Genomic DNA, 24038 nt, shown 5'->3' with positions numbered 1-24038 from the left:
TTTACTATTTTTATAGTTGAGTACTTCATTTTATCAAAGTAATGCAGGTACGTAATTTTAAAATCAAATGTTATAAAACTTATTTATAAAAACATGACAGTTCCTTTCTTTCCTTGTATATAACATGCTTATAGTATTTTTCAAATTTTCAATTTTGGACATTGTCTGTTGAGTTTTTACTATATGAATCAGCCAGTTTCCTGAAAGAGGAATCTTTGATCTCCTACCTGGAGGGTATTTGTCTGGCAGTTGATTATGATTCTGGGGGCCGCACAGGGGAATGGGGCTGTGAGTCTAATAGGTCTAAAAGCAGATTTTTTTAAATCCCAGCCACAGATATACCTTCTGTCCCAGTCCGAAACCTCCTTAGGTCAACTCCAGTTGGCAACTCTTCACACTTCTGTGTGTGAGGAAGGGGTCGTTTCCTACCATGCGGGCTGCAGGGAGGAGTCTGGTGGTGTAACTGCCTTTTCATCTTGTTTTCTGTGTTCCAGGTTTTACATGAAATCTCTCTATTTTTAAATGTTGGCAGTCAATTAAATTTTGAAAAATATTCAGCAAGGTTCAGCAAGCCAAACAAAGCATTTACAGGCTTGATGTGGCCTTTAGGTTCTATCTCTGAATCCTTAGATGAAGAAAAGACTGTCAGAAAGCTCATAATCTAACCTACTGCCTCTTTGTCTTAAACAATTATGAAAAGAAGAAAAGTATGCACTCTTTTTCTGCATGTCTGTTAAATATAAGATATTAAGGCAGGCTAATAAAGGAAGCCGGTTTGGTGTGTTATATACCCAGAACTTTAGATCACAGCAGTCAGCATTTATTGAATGCCTGCTGTGTGCCTCCTGTGCCAAATATTGAGAGAACTAGAAGGAGAGCAGTCCTTAGTATGAGCCAAAGGCAAGGACATCTCTTTCTCCCTTACTCTCCTGTGTTCAGAAAGACTGTCAATCATGGTGGAAATTTTTTGCTGTACAAACTCCAGTAAAATAAATATGGTATTTACTATATAAACGGTTCTGACTTAAGATTTGGCTAAGTAGTTTTTATAGGGCTTCCTAATGGGCTATCATTTCAAGATATAAGACGTGTACTCACAGTAAAGCTTGCTACCTGGCAAGATCAGGCCCAATATTTTAGTTGATGTCAAATAATAACTCATTTCTAAGACCCGTTTAAAAATTAGAAGGGAAAGAACTGGGAATTTTGCCATGGCAAATAAAAAGCCCAACTGGTAGTACACCTCTGAAGTAGATAGGAAGGACACTTGTTTTTTGTTAAAATTCTAGGATGAAATAAACAGACCTACACTTATGTTTAGAGCCAGTGTGGTGTGTCGCAAGGAACAGTATATTTAAAACCATATATGAGTTCAATTCCCGGTACATGCCCATGTGAAAAAAAAAACAGATTCAAGTCCAGGGCTGCCACTAATTAGCTGACTGAGTGATTTTAGGCAAATTACCTAATAATAGTTGTCTGAGCCTCAGTTTCTTCTGTAAATTTTCACCCTGCTCTTCATATCATCAGATGATTTAACAGTCTTGGAACATTTCTGACAACTATGTGCTTTCAAATGTAAGATATTATAATTGCTATGTATAATAAGATCAGTATAATAATGTATAATAAGATTCGTGATTACCAAAGCGAGTTCTCCCTAGTAACTTACATATGGAAGAATTTGATTTGGCAAAGTACAGAAGAGGTGGTTCTCTTGAAAATATTCATGTTGTCCTCCCATTCCTTTTCCCCCAGTTCTTGAAGGAAAGAGCTTTGGGGTTTTCACAGATGGAGTTGCTTTCCTTAAGATACTCCTCTATGCTAAGCCCCTCCTATTTATGGAAAGAAACATAATGTAATAAAGTTGGCAGGCATGTGTTTAAATTCCTGATCTATTCATTTTCTGGTTGGGGGTTTTGGAAAAATTGTTTAACCTTGTGAAATTTTGGTTTCTTTATCTGTAAAATGAGGATAATAACACCACTACCAACAATAATAATATCTGCCTTCTTAGGGGTATTGTGAAGATTCCTAATAGGCTACTCAGTGATTGTTATTCCTCATTAAGAGAGCTTTTATTCTCTCATTAAGAGAGCTTTCTCCCTTTTAACTTTCCTTTAAAAAACTCCTTAGAGGCTAAGACATTATCCTTCTTTGCAGCCCTCACAAATGGCCTGTTGAATTGTTCTTACATATAAGCCTCTCTTGATGCATCAGCAGTTCAAGAGGGAGGAAGTTATGTGATAAAAATTTTCCCTGAATAAAGGCGAAAAGCATGCTGTTTCACTGCCGAGTCACTGCAATCACCCCCACTGCCAGTAGGTTGATGAAGGAGGCCAGAAACAGCTGTGAATGTGCTGTCATGGGCCTGCACATATGTGCACACTTGCTCTCCTCCTTTTTCTAGACTTACACTCACTTTCAGCGAGTTAGGGTCTAGGCATCTGCTTTTTCCTCTGTGTAATTGGAAAAACTGTTTTTAATTGTTCACAAGTAGTTGGTTACAAACACAGATTATGAAAGAAGACCTCAGTATAATTGACTGTGCAATTTAATATTGCTGCCTATGGAGCACTGGCTGTTCCTTTCTGGCTTTTCTTAACTCTTAAGTGACTGCATGGTCCTGAGGAGGCGGCCACTGCTCTCTCTGTATTGTGAGTACCCTTTGTTGTACTTCTCTTTATGGTTTGAAACTTGGAGACCCTGGGACTGTTCATTCAGGTCTTTTGGAATTGCTAAGAGGTTGTTCGAGCACCTCTTTCAGATGCATCCAAGAAAAGGAGTAGTTCCTTGTCCCTTATAGCAGTGAACTCTTCTCCCAGTGTAGTCAGGAATGACATGTATGAATGACCTCAACAGGTATTTATAAAACCTCAGTTTGGCAGATGACAACTGGAGTCGTTTTCTTCTTCAAGCATTGTTCCAGAGAAAATAATGAGGGAATTTACTTCAATTTTCTCACTTATTGAGTATCCTTAGATAAGACATTTTACAAAACCCTATGGGCAATAAAAGATTGATCGATAGGTCTTTGCCCACAAAGAACTTCCAGTCCAAGAGGGAATGAGAAAAAGATGTGTGTGTGTGTGTGTGTGTGTGTGTGTGTGTGTGTGTATACAATTTAAAAGTGGCCTCCAGTGATGGTAGCACAACATTGTGAATTAATTAACACCACTGAATTGTACGCTTGAAAGTGGTGAAATGGAAAATTTTATGTTGTATATTTGTTATCACAATTTTTTTTAAGAAGGCACCATAAAAAAGGCCCATAAAAAATAGATAATTAAGGATGGCTTGAAGAGATTTTAGGTTATCAGGAAATTTTTAGTATTTCAAAGAATCCTGAATGATAGGTTGGATTTTGTCCCCTTTATTTCTCTGTTCTTACCATTGTAAAAATGCTGTAAAGGAGACTTCTAAAATTGGCAGCAAGAAGATAGGAGAAAAAGTAAAAAGCACTTGGATAATCCACACATTGGATGATAAGGCCCATGTGAATGGATACAGGTGTTTTTTTTTCCCTGAAGCTTTTATATTCCATAGTCTAATGTACTCTTGTTAATCATTCATTAAATATTTATTGAAAGCCTACTATGAGTAGCAGAGATACAGCGCAGAAACAAAGAAACCCTCCCATCATGGAACTTACATTCTAGCAGAGAAAACAGGCTGTGATCAATAGATACAATAAATTATATAGCATGTTTAGAAGGTTAGAAGTACTATGGGGAAAAAAAAGTCGAACAGAATAAGGGAAATGGGAAGTAGTCATAGGAAGTGGGAGTGCTGTCAGGGGAATGCACTTTTAGATAGGGTGATCAGTATAGCCCTCACTGAAAAGGTCACATTTGAGCAAAAACCTCAAAGTGGTGAGGGAATTAGCTATGCAGGTATCCGGGGGAAGATCACTTCAGGCAGAGCCAGTGTTGTGAAGGCCCTGAAGTGAGCACAGTGTTGCCCGGTGTGTCCCAGAAACAACAAGAAAGCCAGTGGATTGAGGCAGAGTGAGGAAGGGGGAAAATAATAGGAGATGAAGTCATAAAAATAAGCGAGGGGTAGGGGGTTGTCCAGGGGTTTAGGTTTTTACTGTGAGTAAAATGGGGAGCCACTAGAAAGTTTTGAGCGAGGAGTGACATGATCAGGTTCACAGGATTACTCTGGCTGCTGAGTTGAGGATAGATTAGGGAAGTTGGCTGCAGAGGATAGAAACCAGGAGAACTAGTAGCATCTTACATAATCCAGGAGAGTGGTAATGATGGCTTGAACCAAGGTAGTAGTCCTTGGATCCTAAATATATTTAGAAGGTAAGACCATTCCTGACAGATGAAATGAAGAAACGGGGGAGGGAGTAAGAAAGGGCAGAGTCAATGGTTCCAAGATATTTGTACTAAGCAACTAGGAAGGAGGAGTTAACTAAGATGGAGAAAGCTGCCGATGGACCCTATTTGGAGAAAGATCAAGAATTTAGCTTTACAAACATTGTTTGAGGTGTCTTTTAGACGTAATGGTAGAGATGTTGAATAAACAGTTTTGGTATATGAGTCTTGAGGTACGGAGTTGAAAAGAAAGGTCTGGACTAGAATTTTTTTTTTTTTTTTGCGTTTTGCGTTTTGGTAGCATGTAGATAGTATTGAAAGCTGTAAAACTGGATGAAATCACCAAGTGAGTGAGTATAGCTTGTGAAGAGAAGGGGACCAGTGACTGAGTCCTAAGGAATTCCAATATTAAGAAATCAAAGAGGAGCCAAAAAGGAAATCCAGAAGGAGTGACTAGTGAAGTAGAAGGTAAACCAGGAGAGGAGAGTGATCCTGGGAAGGCAAGTGAAAGTGGGTCAAGGAGAAGTATGTTGAATTTTATAAAAAAGATGAGTAGGACGAGGGCCAAATTAATCATTTAAGTTCACCGATACGGAGATCTTGAGTATCACATGCTGTCACACACTGAATTTTCCCCAACCTGTCTTACTGCTTACAGAAGAACTAGGTAATTACAGAGATCTGATGTCCATTATATCACTTGAATAACTTGTTACCTGATTTTTTTCAACTTCTCCCCCTACAAAGTAGTACCCTTATGTATTTGCTCCCAGTTTTGCCTTATCATTATATTCTGCATGATTTTGCTTTGATACCCCAATTAAGAGTTACCAGGTATGGTTCTCCCATGAAATGCCAAGAGCATTTCCTATACCATAATCTTCTGTTTTACCTGAGTATTGGCGTTTTAAAAATACCATTCTTAACAGTGTTCTCTACTTATTTCAATTTAACAATCATTTGCCAAATCCTTCTTCTATACCTAATTCTGATCTTACCATTTTGGATGTACCAGTGCTAAATCTAGAAAGATTATTTACCCTCTTCATGAAGATCAGCATTCCCTTGCTTGGAAATACAAATTTATCTCCTTCTGTCTTAATTTTTTGCCTTCCCTCAGTCCCTTCCCATCTTCTAGTCTCTGTTTGTGGTTCTTCACTTCTGTTTTCATACTTTTCCCTCCCTCTAATCTCAGTATCATCCAGTGTTTCTCCTTCCTCTCGCATCAAGGTGTTTTGTCCCACCCATTAATTATAGGCTAATAGGAAAGGGGATGGGGGGAGTCTAAGACTTGGACAAGAAAATTAATACTAGTGTTTTATCCAGATTGCATTTACAATTGATTTTAGTGCAAAGTATTTAAGTGACTGTCCTGGTATAGGGTTCCAGTTGCCACTGAGGATCACTTCCCAGCATGATTGGAAAGTTGCTCTTAGACCAAAGCATCAAGAAACCTTGACCAGGTTGCTTGTAACTTGTGGGTTGAAAGCATAGTCATTCTTGGAGGACTTTGCTGAAGTGACTGAAATTGACAAGAAATGGGAATAGTGTCCTTAACGTTGGTGACACCTGAGGGAATAACCCCCTGGCTGAATGTTGTTGAAAAGATGAACTAATAAATAAAGAAGGAGAGGGAAATGAGGACCTATCTGCCTAAACCTTTGTCTTGTCAGAGGACATTTGTACTTGGCATCTTAGAAAGGTCTTTGTCTGGGTTCAAAGCAAGGTATTTTTTCTGTGTCGCTTGTGTTTCCTGGCAACCCCTAAGATAGTGAATAAGTCATTGATGCTGGAATCCTATGAGATCACCAGCTCTCATTTTCTTTTCCAAGGCCAGGCAGTAGAATAAAGTGATATATAGCCTTTCCCACTTCCCTAGCATCCCTTCTGAACCAAAGGAAAGATGGTTACATGAGAACTTTGGCGTATACTTGTGAGAGAGATCTACAAAGTATTGGTAACATGTTTGGCTGAGCCACCCAGAGCCGATGGCCCAGAAAAATGACTGTTGGTTTGTATTCCTGATTGTGTTTCTAAAGATATGAGACGGGGTGCACTGGTGGTTCAGTGTAGAATGTTCGTCTTTCATGTGGGAGACCCAGGTTCAATTCCCAGACCATGCACACACACCCCCCCCCAAAAAAATTAAAGGTATGAGACAGGTGTGTGTGTGTGTCTGTCTGAGGAAGGTTTTAGTAAATCAAAAGGGCAGCTTTTGTTTATGTATTCTGAATTACAGACACCAGAACTAGATATTTAAGTGATTGTTTTGCCTTGTTCCTATGAGCAGAAGAAATTGAGAGATGAGTCAGATCCTTTATTCTGGACATGGTCTATTTCATTCCTTGGTACCCATTTTTAGTGATTTGCTCGTGGCTTAGCTAGGCAACCATGGGTGAAGATTATCCTACCCAGGCCCTTCATTCACAACCTTAGAGGCAGCCTTGACTGACTCATAGGGAGATCCTGTAGGGTATGTAGTTCTAGGAAAAAATATTCCCTGCCTAACTCCTTCCATCTTAAACCTGCTGATGACTGGCAGTGTCTGACTAAGTAATGGAGGAAAAGAGACCCCAGGTTCTCACTGATAACTGGCATGTTGACTTTAAACATTTCAGACTAAAGTGGAAACTATCTTGTATATGCAAATCTCCAGGACTAATAATAATTTATTCTCTAGAAATCATTATATTTAAACTGTATAGTAGCAGCTGTATTCAATCATTTGAAACTTAGAAACCAGAAAAGAAACTGTGGAGAATATCTCTGGAACTCATTCATTGCTATGATTCTGTGTACACAGACTTAGTTACCATAAATAAATGGCAGCAACAATTCTTCCTATAACTGTTTTCACCATAGGCTCTTAACTCTATTGACTTCCTCCTCTTTCAGATTTCCTAAGATACTGGTTTGGGTGGAAGGAAGGAGAAAAGGCCTAGTATTAAAATTGCTGCCAAGAAGAGAAACCAGATGAGATCACAATGTATGAAAGAGCAACAGAAACAGTTTTTCCATAGTCTGAAATTTCAGGGATTGATACCCTTCAATTATTCTTTAGAGTTGAAAGTTATTGTAATTATATCCCAGTAAACTGTTAAGGAAAGATTGGTTTTGCAGGTAAACTTCAGTACCATGGTAGCTGATTCTTTAAGACATGAGACCTTCTACCTATTCTCCTTTGGTGGTGCTTTTTCTAAAATTGCCCACTCCTCAAACATTATCCATTCAGCAAACATTTCTGAGCATCCGTGGTAGTTCAAGCACTGCACCCCAGGTGCTTGCTATGTAAGACTATATAAGACAGATCCAGTCCTACTTCCATGGTCTCATGGAGTATACAGAGTTAGCAGTGTGATGAAACACCCTATGGTGATACTTTAGATCTTGTACTCAGGATGTCATTGGATAGTATTTTTTTCCTCTTAATTTAGGACTTCAAAAGAAAACCAGAGGTGGGCCACAGTAGCTCAGCAGGCAGAGTTCTTGCCTGCCATGCCGGATACCCAGGTTCGATTCCTGGTGTCTGCCCATGCCAAAAAAAGAAAATCAGGGGTGCAGGGGTAGTTCAGTGGTAGAATTCTTACCTTCCATGACAGAGACCAGGGTTTGATTCCTGGCCCATGCACTCCTCCCCCTCCCCCCCAGCAAAAAAAAAAAAAACCCAACAAATAAAAATTCAACAAATGGTGCTGCAATAATGGGATACTCACATGGATGAAGAATGAAATGTGACCCCGCCATTTAGCATACTAAAAAAAAAAAAGAAAGAAAACCAACCTATTTAATAACTGCCAAAGATATTTAGAAATCAGTTATGAACTTCTGACTCCATCCTTATTAAAATCCTTCCATCTTCTAAAAGCAACTGATATGGTGGAAAGGGTATTAGGCATTGAAGCCAAATAGACTGGTTCAAATCCTGGCTCTGTCATGACTTTTGAAGATGTGACTAAATTCCTTTTCTTGGAGACAGTAGTAATAAATAAAGAGATTGGTACGAGGCTTAACCTAGTTTTTTTGCTTATGACCATCCCAATGGGTAGGAATAGAATGCTGAAAAAGTGGAATTCAGAGGAAACCTATGAACAGGAATACTACTTATTAAATCAGCCCTATCTAGAAGAGATATACAACCAAAGGAACCCTGGGAGACACAGAGATCACTGTATTGAGACATCTGTTTTAGGGTCCCTACCTTGTTGTGGATCCTTTTTCCTTAATCCTCTTAGGTTTGTTTTTATTTTGACTAGGCCCAGGTCACTTTCTGCTCCACCTACTCCACCCTAGGAGTCCAGTGCACTCAGGCTGCGTAGGGGTTCCTACCGTGGTAACCTGTCTTTGTACTTAGCCTTTTCTGATCCTTTTTCTCCATAAAAGCATATCAGTCTTATTACCTGGCAATGATTGCTCAGAAGTGATTTTGTTTTATATAAAGGTCAGAACTTGGGCGTGGGTGTGTGTGCTCTCTACGAATGTCTTTTACCAGTAAAGTTGAGCCTTTGAGATTACCTCAGATTCATAAATAACGACCTCTTCATCTAGGTTATAAGTTCCAGACTTCTGATGCTTTTCTCAGTCATTAAAGAAGAATGCTTACAGGATGGTGGGTGGTCCTTAAAACACATCTTTTTATCAGTAGCATCTTAACTTTAATCCACATGTAGGGTCTTCTTTAAGGGCTTCTCGCTAATTCAAATTCTGGATACCTGGGCCTTGCTTATCATGAGAGTGACCCAAATACACTTTCTTCATCCTTAGTTCTCACTGCTTTGTAGGGGGTGGGGAGGTGGTGGCAAAAAGATTCTCTCCAATGCTTTCCCATTGGGTTTTTGTTTTTCTTTTCATTTCCAAGTACTTTTTAACAGGTAGTTATATACAACAGATTTTAAAGTTTGGTATGGGTACAGTTCCACAGTTTTTCGTTTTTTCTTCTAGCTACTCCAAGGCACTGAAGACCAAAAGAAATATTAATATGTTAATTCAGCAGTCATATTCATTTGTTTTCTTTCTTCTCTTTTTCTTTTTTTGTGAAAAATAACGTATATACAAAAAAGCAATAAATTTCAAAGAACATTGCAACAATTGGTTATAGAACAGATTTCAGAGTTTGGTGTGGGTTACTGGTCCACAATTTTAGGGTTTTTTTTCCAGCTGTTCTAAGGTACTAGAGAATAAAGGAAATACTGGTAGACTAATTCAGTACTCATACTGATTTGTTAAACCCGACCTTCTTTGTATAACTTCGCTTCACCTTTGATCTTTCTCTCACTCTTTAGAAGTATTTGAGATATGGCCATTCTAACTTTTTCATGTTGGAAGGGGCTTTCGATAATATAGGATAGAGGGATGGAACTGGGTGAAGTTCTAGAAAGGCTGGCTGCTCTGCATTTTAGGACTTATCTGGTCCAGAGACCCATCTGGAGGTTGTAGGTTCCTGGAAACTTACCCTAGTGCATGGAACCTTTGTAGAATCTTATTTATTGCCCTATGTATTCTTTAGGATTGGCAGGATGGTTTTCGCTGGAGTTTGGCAAGTTATGATAGTAGCACTGTCTAACTGAAGCTTGCATAAGAGTGACCTCCAGAGTAGCCTCTCAATTCTACTTGAATTTTCAGCCACTGATACCTTATTTGTTATACTTCTCTTCCCCCTTTTGGTCAGGATGTCCCTTTGTTTTTTATTTGTTCTATTTTGTTTTGCTTTATGCTATCTTCATTATAGAAATTGAGGGTAATTGGATCAAGGGTGCTTTTTATGTTTAATTTAAGTAATTATATGCTTCTGTTTCTGCATATCCCTGGCTTAGCTGCCTAACTATTCCCAAGTAGTTTAGCCTCATTTTGCTTATGACTGGCCTTTTCTAAGGTAACACTTGGATCCTATCTTGGGGACCAAAAACTTAAGAAATATTTTAACTGGCGTTAGCTTCATTAACAATGGAATTGCAGTAGGTGAGCGTGGGCAATGTTTAAGGGCTAAATAAAGGCTCTTGGTAAGAGCACATATGCTGAGAAGTGTTTCATCTTCACTCTTTCCATAACAACTTTATCTGTAAGATTAAGCATTTTGCTGGTGTTATAAATTAATAAAAAACCTCAGCTCCATTTCAGCCCTGTTTAGCTGCCATTAACTGGTATCTATTTATGTTCATCCAATGCATTGTTTGATTTTTGTTTTCTTCTTTCTTTTGTTGTCTCCCCAGGTGGCATTGGTAGAGTAGTCAATGGAGCCTTCATGGTGCTGAAAGGGCATCGGTCTATTGTTAACCAGGTTCGATTTAATCCCCATACCTACATGATCTGCTCTTCTGGTGTAGAAAAGATTATTAAGGTAAGATACTGTCCCTTTCTGTCCTTTTAGAGAAATTATTACAGTTCGCAATTGAAAGTCACTAGAACAACCTGTGAAAGACAGTAAAGGTCTACTAAAATACTCAGTGATTTTGATGTTATTACAAAATATTAGAAATTGATATTAAAAAAATGAATTAAAATCCCCTTTCAGGATTATTTTTAAAAATAGTCACTAGGCTTTGAAACAGAGGTTGTCTTCTAGACACTTTCTTGTACGGTATTAATGTTTCCAATGGCTTTTCATCTTGAGTCTGATGAATTCTCTTTTCCAAACCTCAACTGGAGGTTAGAGGGAACTGCTAGGCCATCAGCGTGCACTTAGCATTAATGGCTGGCCTAATATGTCTCGATGTATCAAAAATCCACTGCCTGTGATTGTAATTGAGGCTACCCTTACATTAATTGCATCTTGACCAAATGAACTCACTTCTGCCAAGTAATATTGTTTTAGCCTGCAACTAAGGGGCCCCGCCTAGCCTGGTCCCTGGAAGGATGGCCCATTGCCCATCACTCATATTCCAGTTGTAACCTTTGGATCTGTTTATACATGTGAGGAAAGAAATTAGAGTTCAGGGCAAATGATGAATTCTTGAGGAACCTGTGATAACTTGACTTTATCATAAGTTTAATATTGAAATGAGGGTCAATATTTTTGTTTGCCTTTAGCCCAACTCCCTTTTTTAGGCTTTGTTGGTTCTGTGACTCAGGACTGATTTTTATGGGTGTACACATTCTCCATTAGGGCTACAGTGGGACTTCTAAGTCATTTATACCAGCCTTTTCTTTTACAGATGATGAGATGTAAGTATAAGTTAGCTGACCAGGGTCACACAGCTAGTGATATACCTAAGATAGGGCTCTGTCCTTTGTTCTTTTCAGTATACTGCCACATTCACCATGTTGGTAGGAAGCGATGGACAGCCTGATGGGTTTGATTATCTTAGTACTCCTTTCGTGGGCCGTCATTGAAATGACCCTGTCCCTTGCATTGCTCTTCACCCTCCACTGGCCTATGACTAATGGGTTGGCACTATAACATGTCCTTTCTAGTCTCGTTGACATCATTCTCTTTCTCAGGGAGCTCTCTGCGTGGGCATATTCTTTAGAAGAGAGATTCCTATTAGGCTGTGCCCTGCAGAATGTTTCTGTGTTAAGTCTCCCCAGTTACTGTTTAGTCAACTAAAGTCCTTATTCTTAAGGTCATGGGTTGGAAACTAGCCAAGCTCTAAGAGGAGAGAGAGAAGAAAATATTTTCCCTGTGAAGTTATCCATACTGAACTAGGGAGCTCACTGCTCTCAGGTTCCCATAGGATCTGAACCCTGCCCCACCAGAAGGCAGGCAGATCTACCTGAAACCTCAAGAAGTCAATGCAGATGACAATAGTGAAAAAGCAAGTACATAGCTCTGGAATTCTTGGCTTTGCTGTCTCTCAGGTGTCTTCCTTTTTCATGGTCTGGTTGGGAGTAGCAAGGTTTTAAAGCCTTGCTAGAAGAAAGGTGGAAGGAAGAGACCAAGTGAAAGGTTAACACGGTCTGACTATTAGAATGTCTGCCCTTGTCTACACTTATATCATTCTAAAAAGCCACAGAGACTTAGCAGTCTTGAGCAGCTTTCTGAGTCTCTCTCCCATCTGTAAAGTGAGGAGGATAACAGTGAATTGCCTGTGTCTGTACATGATTATTTCTGATGATTTTAGAAAATGCCTTCTTGATTTCTATTTCTGAGGGGAACAGTGGTTCAAAGAACCACATTCCACCATGTTCTACTCTAGCCTGAGGCCTGCTTTTCTCTCCCACTGCACTCCACCTTCTATACCTGTCCTTGTTCTTCACTGACACCTCTCTTCTAGCCCAGAGGAAAAGGGACATTGTTGTCAGAGCCAGCTTCTTCTCACCCATAACAGGTCTTCTGTCCCTCTGAAGGCCCACATTTACCAAAAGAGGGGCTTCATTTTACAGTTAAGCAGGTGGGAGGGGCAAGATGGATCAAATTCTGACATTTTTTTCTTAAGGACCAATATTTATTCGTATATTCACTGTATATCTGTGATATGCCTCCCATTGCTATTTGTGCTAGGCCCTGTGGGAGACACAAAGGTAGAGGTAACCTAGGTCCTCCTAGTAATTGATGACCTGGTAGGAGAGACAAAAAATAAAGATAATGAAAACTGTGCTAGGTGCACAAGAGATTAAACAAATGAAGTGCTATAGGACTTTAGAGGAGGGAGAAACTTTTTTCCTGCTTAGGGTAACCTCTAGGTAATATTTAAGCTAGATTTTGAAGAATAGATAACACTTCAAAAGGAAGTAGTAAGGTAGGAAGAACATTTCAAGAAGAGGGAATGAATATTTATTTATTTCATTGACTCAATAAATGCTTACTAATTACCTACTGTGTGCCAGGCATTGCGCCTGTGAACAAATGCTCAGAAACAGGAAAGTATAGGAGCCATGCAGAAAATGATCACGTGCCGCCAAAATGAAGTGTATGAAAGGAAGGACTATGAGACCGGCTGTGAAGTTAGGCCAGAAACAGGCCCAGAGAGTCTTGGAAACAAGATTTGGAAGTGTGGAGCGCCTTTAATAGCAATTTAGGAGCTCATCTCTATGAATTTCTAAATTCAGTATAATAGCACAAAAAAGAGAGTTTAGAACAGCTATGTAAAGCATGTCGTGGTCACTTATGCAGATCAGAACACCGGTTACTTAATTGCTTTCCATTTTGATGATGTTTGAGTAAGAATTGAACTGCATCCTTTTTCCTCAGCAGCCTCCAGAGCTAAACTTTTCCCTAGTAAAGGCTTAGAGAGCTGCTCATCCCACCTCCCTTTTCTCATTACCCCACAAGGAGGCATGTCTAGCCACATTTAACATGTAACAGGAAATTGTTTTTCCATTACCTCATTTCTGAATTGTTGACTTTCAGGGTAAGGAAATGAACAAATTCACAAATGTATGAAATTGATATTTTAAGGAGGATCAAGATAATAAGAACACTCAGTTCTTCTGATGTTCAAAAGTCTCTTCGACGAGGCTCTAAAATTTCTGGTTGTGATACTTAGCAGCCAAATAAAAGAGAAAGTGGAGAAGTCCACATTTATTGGTGCTTGGTCATAGGTTATGTCATTTAACTATTGTCAGTTTTGCAAATGGGAAATACAAACTTTAAAGGGTGAAGTCATTTGCCCAGGGCAATGTGAAGTGGTGGGGCTGAGCTTCCTACCTACTCTTCCTGGTCTCACAGCTCTAAACTATGAATTTCTTGAGGATTGAAGACTGACTGTCTGGAATGGAAGTTTTGTTTTACTCTGAATCTTAAGATTGGAGGAGAACCATCCAATTTCACTTGTTCATCCAAGGCCATCAGCTAGCTAGGGGCTGAGTGGGAACTCACAGGTTTCATGCCTCCTGGTCTGGCATTTTATTCCATTACTCCATGCTTCAGGAATGAACAGTCTACCTCAGCTTAATAAAATCCAAAGCCCAAGTAAAAGCTGACTTCAATGTTATGATTTTCATTCCTGAAATGAAAATGAGGGGTGGGAGGAGGTGTAGGAATAGATTAGAACCTATGGTCTGTCTGTCTTGCTAAATAGTTGGTCTAGCAACTCACCATTAATATTTTTCCCTTAGGATAACAAATTCTGAATTTTTATAAAGTATAAACAAATTCATCTTCATATTGGAGAACAAGGTTAATAAAATTTTACCATTTTTAAACTGGGAAAATGAAAGAATTCGCCCCAAATTAAGAATAAGACCCCAAAGACCTTCTAAGGGCCTTTCTTTTGACTTCTTGGCTACCTTTCTAAGCCACAAAATTTTTTATTTCCTCAGATGTCTGTTCTCAGATTAGTAGTCATTTATAGCTTGAGCCTGGTGCTGAAGGCCATGTCTTTTAGGAAGTTAAGAATTAAGAAAGTATCTCACCTCTACCTGTGCCTACCTCCCTGTTATGAGATCTACATGTTTTTCAAGCATTGAGTCTTACGAAGAATTTGGGAATCTCTTCAGGCAAATCCTTTCTTTTCTGCTTCTTATATTATGCTAACCATGCCCCAGTACTTCTTGAAAGTTGGTGCACTCACTCACCCATTTCTTGGGTGTTTGTTAAAAATGCAGAGTGCCTGGTATCTACCCATGACTTACAAATCAGAATCTCTAAGAGTGAACCCTAGGGTTGGCATTTTTGCTGAGTACTTCAGGTGATTCTAATGCATTCTGAAGTTTGAGAACCACTGACTTAAAAGCTCTTCTAAGTGAGATTATAAAGCTGAAGAGAGGAGAATACTTAGTTGGGCAAGGGGAAAAAGTTGAAAGAATGAATCTGAGTTTGGAATTGGTGACGAGAAGCTAATCTAGAAGGTTTCTTCAGCACTTCTTGAATTGGTAGATACTACCTCCCAGAAGCCTAGTAAAATAAAGATGGAGCAGGGGAGCTGGAACAGCTCAGGAAAGTTCTTACAAGAAGGAAACTTGTCCTCAGATTGTAGGAACAAAGTCATTGTCCTGATGAAGGATGGGAAATGAGAGGCCACTGTTTTCTGGGTTGGGTGCCGTCTAAAGATAGACACTAGCCTGTCAGACAAGAAAATCACCTGGAATTTCATCTGAGTTGCCATGGCTACAGGCTGATGTAGCTTCTCTGCTTTACTCTGCTCTGTGGACCAGTCTGGCAGTCAGGTGGAGCTAATCGTTCTTGTTTGCAGTGACAGCTTAATTACCTTGAACTTGATTTTTGCATAATTTATCCAACTTCTAAAGTGTTTTCTGGTTCCCCTTCCCCCATTACAACCACCCTACTTGGAAAAACCTTCCATAGAGAGCATTTTGCTATTAGGTAACTCTAAACTATATAACTTCAGAAGTTGAGTTTGGCCTAGTTGGATGAAGATCCATGCTGGAATTTGAAAGACTTCAGTCTAGCTCAAATATTACCTACTCTGAGATGACTCCAGATAGGAAAAAAAAAATCTCTGCTTTTGTAGTGTAGTATGGTTGGCTAAGAGCTGAGTCTTTGTATGCAGATAGAACTGGTTTGAATCCTACCTAGTTTTGCCCACTTTTGGGCTATTAGCCCATATGCCACCAAAGGGATAGGGCTTCAGTTACCTCTTCTTGGGGGGTGTTAAGGGACAGGACTCCAGTCACCCATCTTTGGGGGATATCTAACCTATTACTCCAACTTAGAGAAGCTGCTGGGGAGCAAGCCAGCAGCTCTCTGGTTATGAGAACCCAGTTTCCTGGGTAACTGGTGTCTGCACAAGAGGGAACTGCAGTGTAGGCAGTTGGCTATTCTCATTAAACTCCAGTAAGCAATTCCCATTAGTTAAAAATAGAAATGTCACAGTTGGGGAGAAGTAGAGCTATAGGCTGAAATATTAACTGTCACAGAGGACTGACTGCTGGGTCTGTTTTCACCTTGGAAAAGTGATACCTCTCTGTGTACAGCTTCAGTTTTGAGAGTTTTGAACACATTGGCCAATCTTCAGGCCATCCTTTGTTTTATGAAGAAAAGGATATTGTAATTTCCAAGCTCCGAATAGAGATAACTGAAGGAGAAGGAGATTGTGGAGAGATGTTGTATGATTATCCTGGGCCTAGGGACATCTCTTGACAGTAGGCTAATGCTATGTCCCAGACTATGCTTTTCCCACGTTTAACTCCAGAAGCTTCAGTTTTCATATGCAGCTCATAGAATTCCAGACCTTGAAGGATATATATTTTAAAGTGGTTAGCAGGGTGCACGAGTAGTTCAGTGGTAGAATGCTCCTCTTCCATGTGGGAGACCTGGGTTCGATTCCCAGACCATGCACCGCCACCACCCAAGAAAATGGGGGGCGGGTTTAGCAAGTCCTGGCTAAATAACAGGAAAGGTCTGGAGAAGCTCTGCCTTGGTGTTATAACCACCAGCTTTAGAATACTCTCCAATCAGTTCCTGCTTGGTTTTATTTTTCTTCTGTATAGATCTGGAGCCCGTATAAGCAGCCAGGATGTACTGGAGACCTTGATGGTCGGATTGAGGATGATTCCCGCTGCCTCTATACCCATGAAGAGTACATCAGCCTGGTGCTGAACAGTGGGAGCGGCCTGTCACATGACTATGCCAATCAGTCTGTCCAGGAAGACCCCCGGATGATGGCCTTCTTTGACTCCTTGGTGCGCCGTGAGATTGAGGGCTGGAGCTCCGACTCAGACAGTGACCTCAGCGAGAGTACCATCCTCCAGCTGCATGCTGGTGTCAGTGAGCGCTCAGGCTACACCGACTCCGAGTCCTCAGCCTCACTGCCCCGCTCCCCACCCCCCACTGTGGACGAGTCTGCCGACAATGCCTTCCATCTTGGGCCCCTGAGGGTCACCACCACAAACACTGTGGCATCAACTCCGCCACCGCCCACGTGCGAGGATGCAGCCTCTCGCCAACAGCGCCTGTCTGCTCTGAGGCGCTATCAGGACAAGCGCCTCCTGGCCCTTTCCAATGAGTCTGATTCTGAAGAAAACACCTGCGAGGTTGAACTAGACACTGATCTCTTCCCACGGCCACGATCACCCAGCCCTGAGGACGAGTCCAGCAGCTCCAGCAGCTCCAGCAGCTCCGAAGATGAGGAGGAGCTGAATGAACGCCGAGCCTCCACCCGGCAGCGAAATGCCATGCGGCGCCGACAGAAGGCTCCCCGAGAAGAGAGGCCTAATGCCCCAGCCAAGCCTACCAACACCTATATTGGAGAAGACAACTATGATTACCCCCAGATCAAAGTGGACGACCTCTCTTCCTCCCCCACTTCCTCCCCTGAGCGGAGCAGTTCCACTCTGGAGATTCAGCCAAGCCGGGCATCACCAACTTCCGACATAGAGTCGGTCGAGCGAAAGATTTATAAAGCTTACAAGTGGCTCCGTTACTCCTATATCTCCTACTCAAATAACAAAGATGGAGAGACCTCCCTAGTGACTGGGGAGGCAGATGATGGGAGAGCAGGAACCAGCCACAAGGACAACCCAGCCTCTTCTTCCAGTGAGGAAACCTGTCTAAACATGGCTGTGGTCCCAAGGAACCAGGACCTGCCACCTGAAGGCCACAGCAAGGATGCTTTTAAAGAAGGGACTTCTACTAGAAACTCCAGCAATGGCTCAGGCCACGAGCACAGCAGCTACGCCTGGGCAGAGTTGCCAGAGGGTACCTCTCAGGACACTAACAATGGTGGCTCTGTAGAACACTCTTTCGAAACCAAGAAGCTCAATGGAAAAGCTCTGAGTAAGGCCTTGAGCAGCCGGGCTGAGGAGCCACCCTCTCCTCCTGTCCCCAAGGCATCTGGTTCCACTCTCATCAGCGGGCCTGGCAGCTGTCCCAGGACCCAGTCCGAAGACAGCGAGGAGAGGAGCCTCGAAACCATCTGTGCCAACCACAACAATGGACGCTTACACCCCCGCCCCCCTCACCCTCATAACAATGGACAGAACTTTGGGGAGCTGGAGGTGGTGGCCTACTCTTCCCCAGGCCATTTGGAAACTGACCATGATAACTTGTCCCTGACAGGAACACTCCTACACAAAGATTGTTGTGGCTCTGAAATGGCCTGTGAGACCCCCAGTGCTGGAATGAGGGAGGACCCTACTGATCCTCCAGCCACAGACAGCAGCAGGGGTGTCCATGGCCACAGTGGCCTCAAAAGGCACCGAGTTGATTTAGAAGATGCAGATTCAGAGAATTCCTCCTCAGAGAAGAAATTAAAAACATGATAAATACAAAGGGGGAAAAAAGCTACAAAAAGTAGCCTTACAAAGAAAAAATTCTGTTTAGTGAACACAGGAAAGGATAAAAAAAAGTATTAAAGGCACATAAATCCAGGGCCTGAATTTTTGTGTTTGATGCTGCTCCCTTCTGTTCAGCAATGGGTCTGAATGGTTAGCTGGCCATTGGCTTGTGCTATGTTAAGAAAAGAAAAGAAAAAAAAACAAGTGACTCCTTTCTAGTAGGACTTGAGCATAGCGTACCTGTGCCAAGTTCTGTTAAAGTAAATCCTCGTTGAGACATTTGACTTGTTCCTGTGTGTGTGTGTGTGTGTGTGTGTGTGTGTGTGTGTGTGTGTGTGTGTGTGTGTGTGTGTGTGTGTGTGTGTGTCCTGGCACACCTAAGTTCAGCCTCTCTGCCCAGTTGTCTCATAATACTTTTCTTTTACTGCTCCACCAGAAAGGATCTATGGATAGATCGTTTTTACCATCTCACCCTGTTTATATGCCATAGGTGTTCTGGTCTTGATAATGATGAGTGCCTGCTAAATAAGGATTGTGCTACCAGTGAGTAGTGGATTAGCTATGCCAGAAGAATGGAGAGGAGAATGGAAACAGGCCTCCAGCCCACTGGCTGCACTAGAGAGGAAAGCATGGTTGCTTTCTTAAAAAAAACCTTCCATGTTTTCTCTAAGTAACACTTCTTCATTGAGTATTTAATGTGGACATACTAAAAGTGAAACAATTTTAATGCTAATGAGAGATTAGCATTGTAAGATCTTAGTCACATAAGATCAGATCCCTGATAAATTTCACTGTTTGTAAATTGAATAATGCTGCAACACACAGTATATGGAGGCCATAAAATATAACTAGTCATGGTAACACACTTTAACCAGTTAGGTGCTAGTTCCTAAGAGGCCCTCAAAAGGCTAGCAGGTGCTTCCTTGGCCTTTTGTGATGGAGTCTAGACATATTGAAAGAAAGGGAAAAGACCGCTCTCAAGAACTTTGTGCTTAAACTACTAAAGTGAGTGTTTATGGGTGGGTTAATGAAAAATATGTAGTGAAGAGGAGAGGGTGGTACTATATGCACCCCAACCACTGGTCAGAATTGGCAGGACTGGCATCTTTCCTCAGACTTGCAGTTGATAGAAGCTGTGGCGTTCTTGTAGAACAGGAGGCATCGTGAACTTAGCTGATTCTTATTGAGAATATCTGTCAGGAGGCAGAGGAGGTTGGGAGAGGAATGGCTGTTAGGACTCAGGGCTCCCAGAAAAGACTCAGTTGCACTGAGATAATTGAAAGGGGATAGGACCAGGAGATATTCAATGTTACAGTGATGGTTAGAATCATCTGGGCATCAGTAAAGGGTTGTATAACACAGGAGGACCTAGGAATGACCAGGTATCTTGTTGGATTAAATGTCATGAAAAGGCAGGAGAGTATTGGTGAGATATGAGGAAGAGAGAGAGAAGAGCAATACAACTTTCTTGAGTGCAAAGGTGCTAGAAAACCAGGCGACCAGCTGGAACTGGCATAGGGAGTACCTAATGTGTGATGGATGTGGCCTCACTGACCCAGCCTTCCTTTTAGAGAAGGACCTGACCTGTAGGAACTGGGACCCAGGGAGACAGCCTGTGGAGGGTGAAGACTTGGAAGGGTTCAGGCACTGCGGGAAAGGGGACTGAGTATTCATAAGAGGAAGGTGGTTGATCTAAGCCAAAAGGAGGTAACATCTTGCTAAGTTTTTGCAAAAGGAAAGATGTGCCTGGTATGTGTGATGTGACTTGAGTGTGAAAACGATTTCCTGGAAGAAGGAGATGTTTTCTGTCAGCAGTGTGACTAGCAATGGGGGTGCTTACAATCTAACAACTGTAATCTTATTAGGGCAACGGGAAAGTGATTCTGTAACTAACATTAGAATTACTTTGGATTTGTAATCAAAATGGTTCTATGATTTGTCTTTGACTATTCACAGATAATTGTAAATTCTGGTTTTATAAGCCCAAGTCATTTTACATTTGCTTTTCCAAAATTTATTAAATTGGAATTTTTTAATCCTTTATATACAAAAAAAATTACACTGTGTGTTTCTCTTCACCTTTCTAGTCAGCATATCCAATCGTGTATTTTAATCTAATCAGTAGGTGACCTCTTCTGAATTCTCTAAGGACCATCTACATATCTTCCTGGAGAAAAAGAAGTAGGTTAAAGTTCTCTTGGGAACTATTTGGTAGTTACAGTTCCCAAATGCAGAACTTGATCTTTTCACAGTAAAAGCCTTAATCTCATTTGGGTACCGAAAAGAGAAGTCATGGTTCATTTTGGTTAACTTTCTAATCCAAGAAAGAGCAGTTTTAGCTAGGATGACCTTCCAGCGTTGGGAGAGACTCTTCCCAGCATCCCAGATTCGGCTAGCCAGGAGATAGGCACCATCTCCCTAGCCACCACGCCCTCATTTCTGGAGATCTCTCTGTAACCAAGGTCCTGGAAATCTGGCAGGAACCACTTCCAGGGTCCCTATTTCTAAACCCTTGTAGAGGCCCCAACTTTGGACACACATCTAATCCCCAAATTCTTTGCTGATAGCTGTTTTTATTAGCAGGGCAGATGGCACTGGTTAGATTAAGAACCATTTGAAAGTCCCTGGTATGTTTTCTTTGTATCCTTATATAAAGGAAAAAGTAGTCGGTCCAGTTATGTAAAATCATTTCTTTGCACTTGACTTTCCCACCTGGTTTTGTAAGCAATTCCTATGTCTCTAGGACACCAAGTAAATGAGCTGTTGGCTTGGGGCAAATGAAGATTGCAACTATGCTTGATTTAATAAGCTGAGAGTCTTTTGTTTGTTTGTTAAGGTGCCTTCCTCTGCTGAAGCCTTACTCCCTCACAAGGCCTGCCTCTTCTCACCCAGCAGTGGTTAACTCTTCTCTGGTGTATATGCAAATAAACCTATTATTCACTTCTCACGTCTTCCTCTTCTCTTCCAGGGAAGACTTGGTTGCTTGGACACCCTCTCTTTTCTGTTTTAATTCTTGCCTATTCAAATCATAGGGCAGGAGGGAAGTATTTTTTTTTAGCTTGATGATAATTTTTAGCCTCTTTGGAAACTTGATTCAAAGCTGCTGAGTGACTAGAAAAACTGAGTACTCTACATCCTAGTCATTACTAGGTATAGGGACAAAGGATACATCTGGACCACAAAGCGTGGGGTAGGAGGAGGTTTCTTCTTGGTTTCCTTGAGCAGCAGGTTTAGAAGAACTCAGGTTAGTGAGATCCCAGAATTGATCTGGGATCAATTTTGGAACCAAGAGGGCCATGCAGAGAAGTGACATTATAAGCAGCCCAAAAGAAATCATGTTTTCTGATGTTTCCAAATCTCAGGTTCCTTTTCCTGCCCTGTCGTATGCATGCATTGCACTTTTTTTTAATAAAAGCAAAATCTATATATCTCACCTATAAATCTGCCTCTTATAGTTAACTGAAAAATTCTTACCAACCAAGACTCCTCTCTGAAAAACAGACGCTTCCAAAGGAAGTCTGTCCTTCCTTATGAATTAAGCAAGGCAGTATGCCAGGGTTGAAACACCAAGTTGAAGTAAGGCTCAATGAGCCCAGACTTACCCACAATAGCAGGATAATGGCTTTGGACAAACTGTGTGGTTCCCTCATGTGAGGTGTTGCAGTGTGAGTGCTCATTTGTCCTTCAGCACCAGTACTGGAATGAAATAACATGAATTCAAGTGATTTGAAAGTAATTTTGAATTTCCTTAAAAAAAAATCTTCCTGTATGCATTAGAAATACAATTAAAAATCTTAATCATCTGTACCCTAAATGCATCTCATTGTTAGTAGAGGTGTTAAAATGCTTCTCAGAATTGAGTGAGGCATTAGAATACACATTTTAATGAATCAGTGGCAAAGATAAACTTTACTAAAATGGCCAGGGACAAGCAGGAGGAGTTACTCAGTGAGGGTTACATGAGCTGTGCAAAAGGGTTCTGAAGTGTTCATCTGCAAGACAACCGCATTTTAAGGAAATATGGGATATATGGTATTTCAAACCTACTAAAATTGGAAAGTAACTCCTTTCATGGACTCCAAAGCCATGAGCTCATGGAATATATCAGCTGATGTACAGGATGCTAGCTTACAAGTCTTTTGTCTGCCTTTGTTAAGAAGCCCCACCAAAGCTAGGGAAAGACAACAAAACACCAAGATATCCAAGTCCCAACCAGTGATCCTTAGACATGAGAGAAGTTCTTGTGGTCTAGGGAAGTTGGGAGGGAAGCCACTTGGAGGGAAAGGGATTAGGAAGATTCTATAAGGGAAGAAATGAAGTGCTAGATGAGTTGAACAGCTCCCCAACTCCAAAGAACTGGCATCCAGCATGCCATGGTATTGGCCTCCATCTGAACCACTTGGTTATAAAGATTTTCTGACCAACCCATCACCATCCTCTCCCACCAAGTATAGTCCTTAGTTTATAATGGAAGTTGATAAAAACGTGGGATTCATTTTGGAGAAATTATCTTTGCAGACCTCTAGAAAGCATCAATTCCCTGAAATAAAGATAGTATAGTTACCTTAACACCAGCATCTTAAACATGAACCTAAAACAGTTCGTTGCGTGGCTGATGGTGACTGGCATAAGCTTATGAGTAAGATCTCCCTACTTGACTGTATACCCAGTCCGGTTAGCCTACGCCTGTCACCTTTTTACCCTTGGCTTTTTGTTTATTTGTTTGTTTTTCCCCATGTCTAGATCAATGTTTTCTCACATTTCTAGTCTCTCCAAGACCCCACCTTAAATTGTTAGGTCTAGCTTCTGTTCCATTCTCTTCCTCCTAAGACCTGTGAGTGGAATGGAAATAACACTGGACTAGCAAGCAAAGTGGGTTCTGTATTTTTCCTTCAATGATGTAGCACGTGAGCCTTGAGCAAGGCACTGGAAATCTTGGGAACTGAAATGGGTCTCTTTCAATTTAAAATTAGATTCCCTCCACCCCAGCTCCCTCACCAAGATCAGAGGGCTCTCTAAATCCCACTCTGATGATTTCTCATTCTTAGACATCCCTGTAGGGCCTACCAGAATCAGTCGATGAGCCAAGATCTTTGGCAAGTTACAACTGCTCAGAGCCTCAGCTTCTCAGTTTATGAAATGGAAAAAGAGTACCTGTCTTAGCACAGTGTTAAAGAATTGAATGAGTGTATATATATGTCGTGTGTGTGTGCATATATTTGTGTATATATACATATATATATTGCTTACATCAGTGCCTGGTAGAACACACTAGAGTGCTTGCTGTCATTAGTAAATCCTCCCTGTTTTGCTTTCATTTCCTATTGATACCAAAATGTACACACTACATAGAAAGCTTTTATAAACGGGGGTCTGCCACAGAACATAGAGAATAAGTTCTTCAGAGAAAATTTACTACTTATCAACATATCTTAAGCTGAAGCCACAAGAAAAGAGTGTATTGTCCTCATCATAGTGGACTAACTAAAACCGAATTTGGGCCTTGGATACCAGCTCCGATATTGGGAGCCAACTGTTTAAAGGCTCTCTGAAAGCTGGGGTCTTAAAAAAAAAGCCAGGCCTGGCTGACAGGCCTCACAGACCCTTGCT

General features: G+C 41.1%; 1 protein-coding gene across 5 annotated transcripts in view; it reads left to right on the top strand.

Annotated features, from left to right (window-relative positions):
* The window catches only part of DCAF5 (DDB1 and CUL4 associated factor 5), a 121516-nt gene extending 102995 nt beyond the window's left edge, over positions 1–18521 (top strand). For all 5 annotated transcript variants that reach the window (XM_077122827.1, XM_077122828.1, XM_077122826.1 and 2 more), the window contains exons 8-9: positions 10526–10653; positions 16644–18521. In XM_077122827.1, coding sequence (XP_076978942.1) covers positions 10526–10653; positions 16644–18413 — 1898 coding nt within the window. In that variant the 3' untranslated portion in view covers positions 18414–18521. The remainder of the gene's footprint in view (positions 1–10525; positions 10654–16643) is intronic.
* The last annotated feature ends 5517 nt before the right edge of the window (positions 18522–24038 follow it).

This window comes from Tamandua tetradactyla, chromosome 12, assembly GCF_023851605.1.
Source record: "Tamandua tetradactyla isolate mTamTet1 chromosome 12, mTamTet1.pri, whole genome shotgun sequence".
Classification (NCBI taxonomy): Eukaryota; Metazoa; Chordata; class Mammalia; order Pilosa; family Myrmecophagidae; genus Tamandua; species Tamandua tetradactyla.
This window is presented reverse-complemented; position numbering and strand designations above follow the sequence as displayed.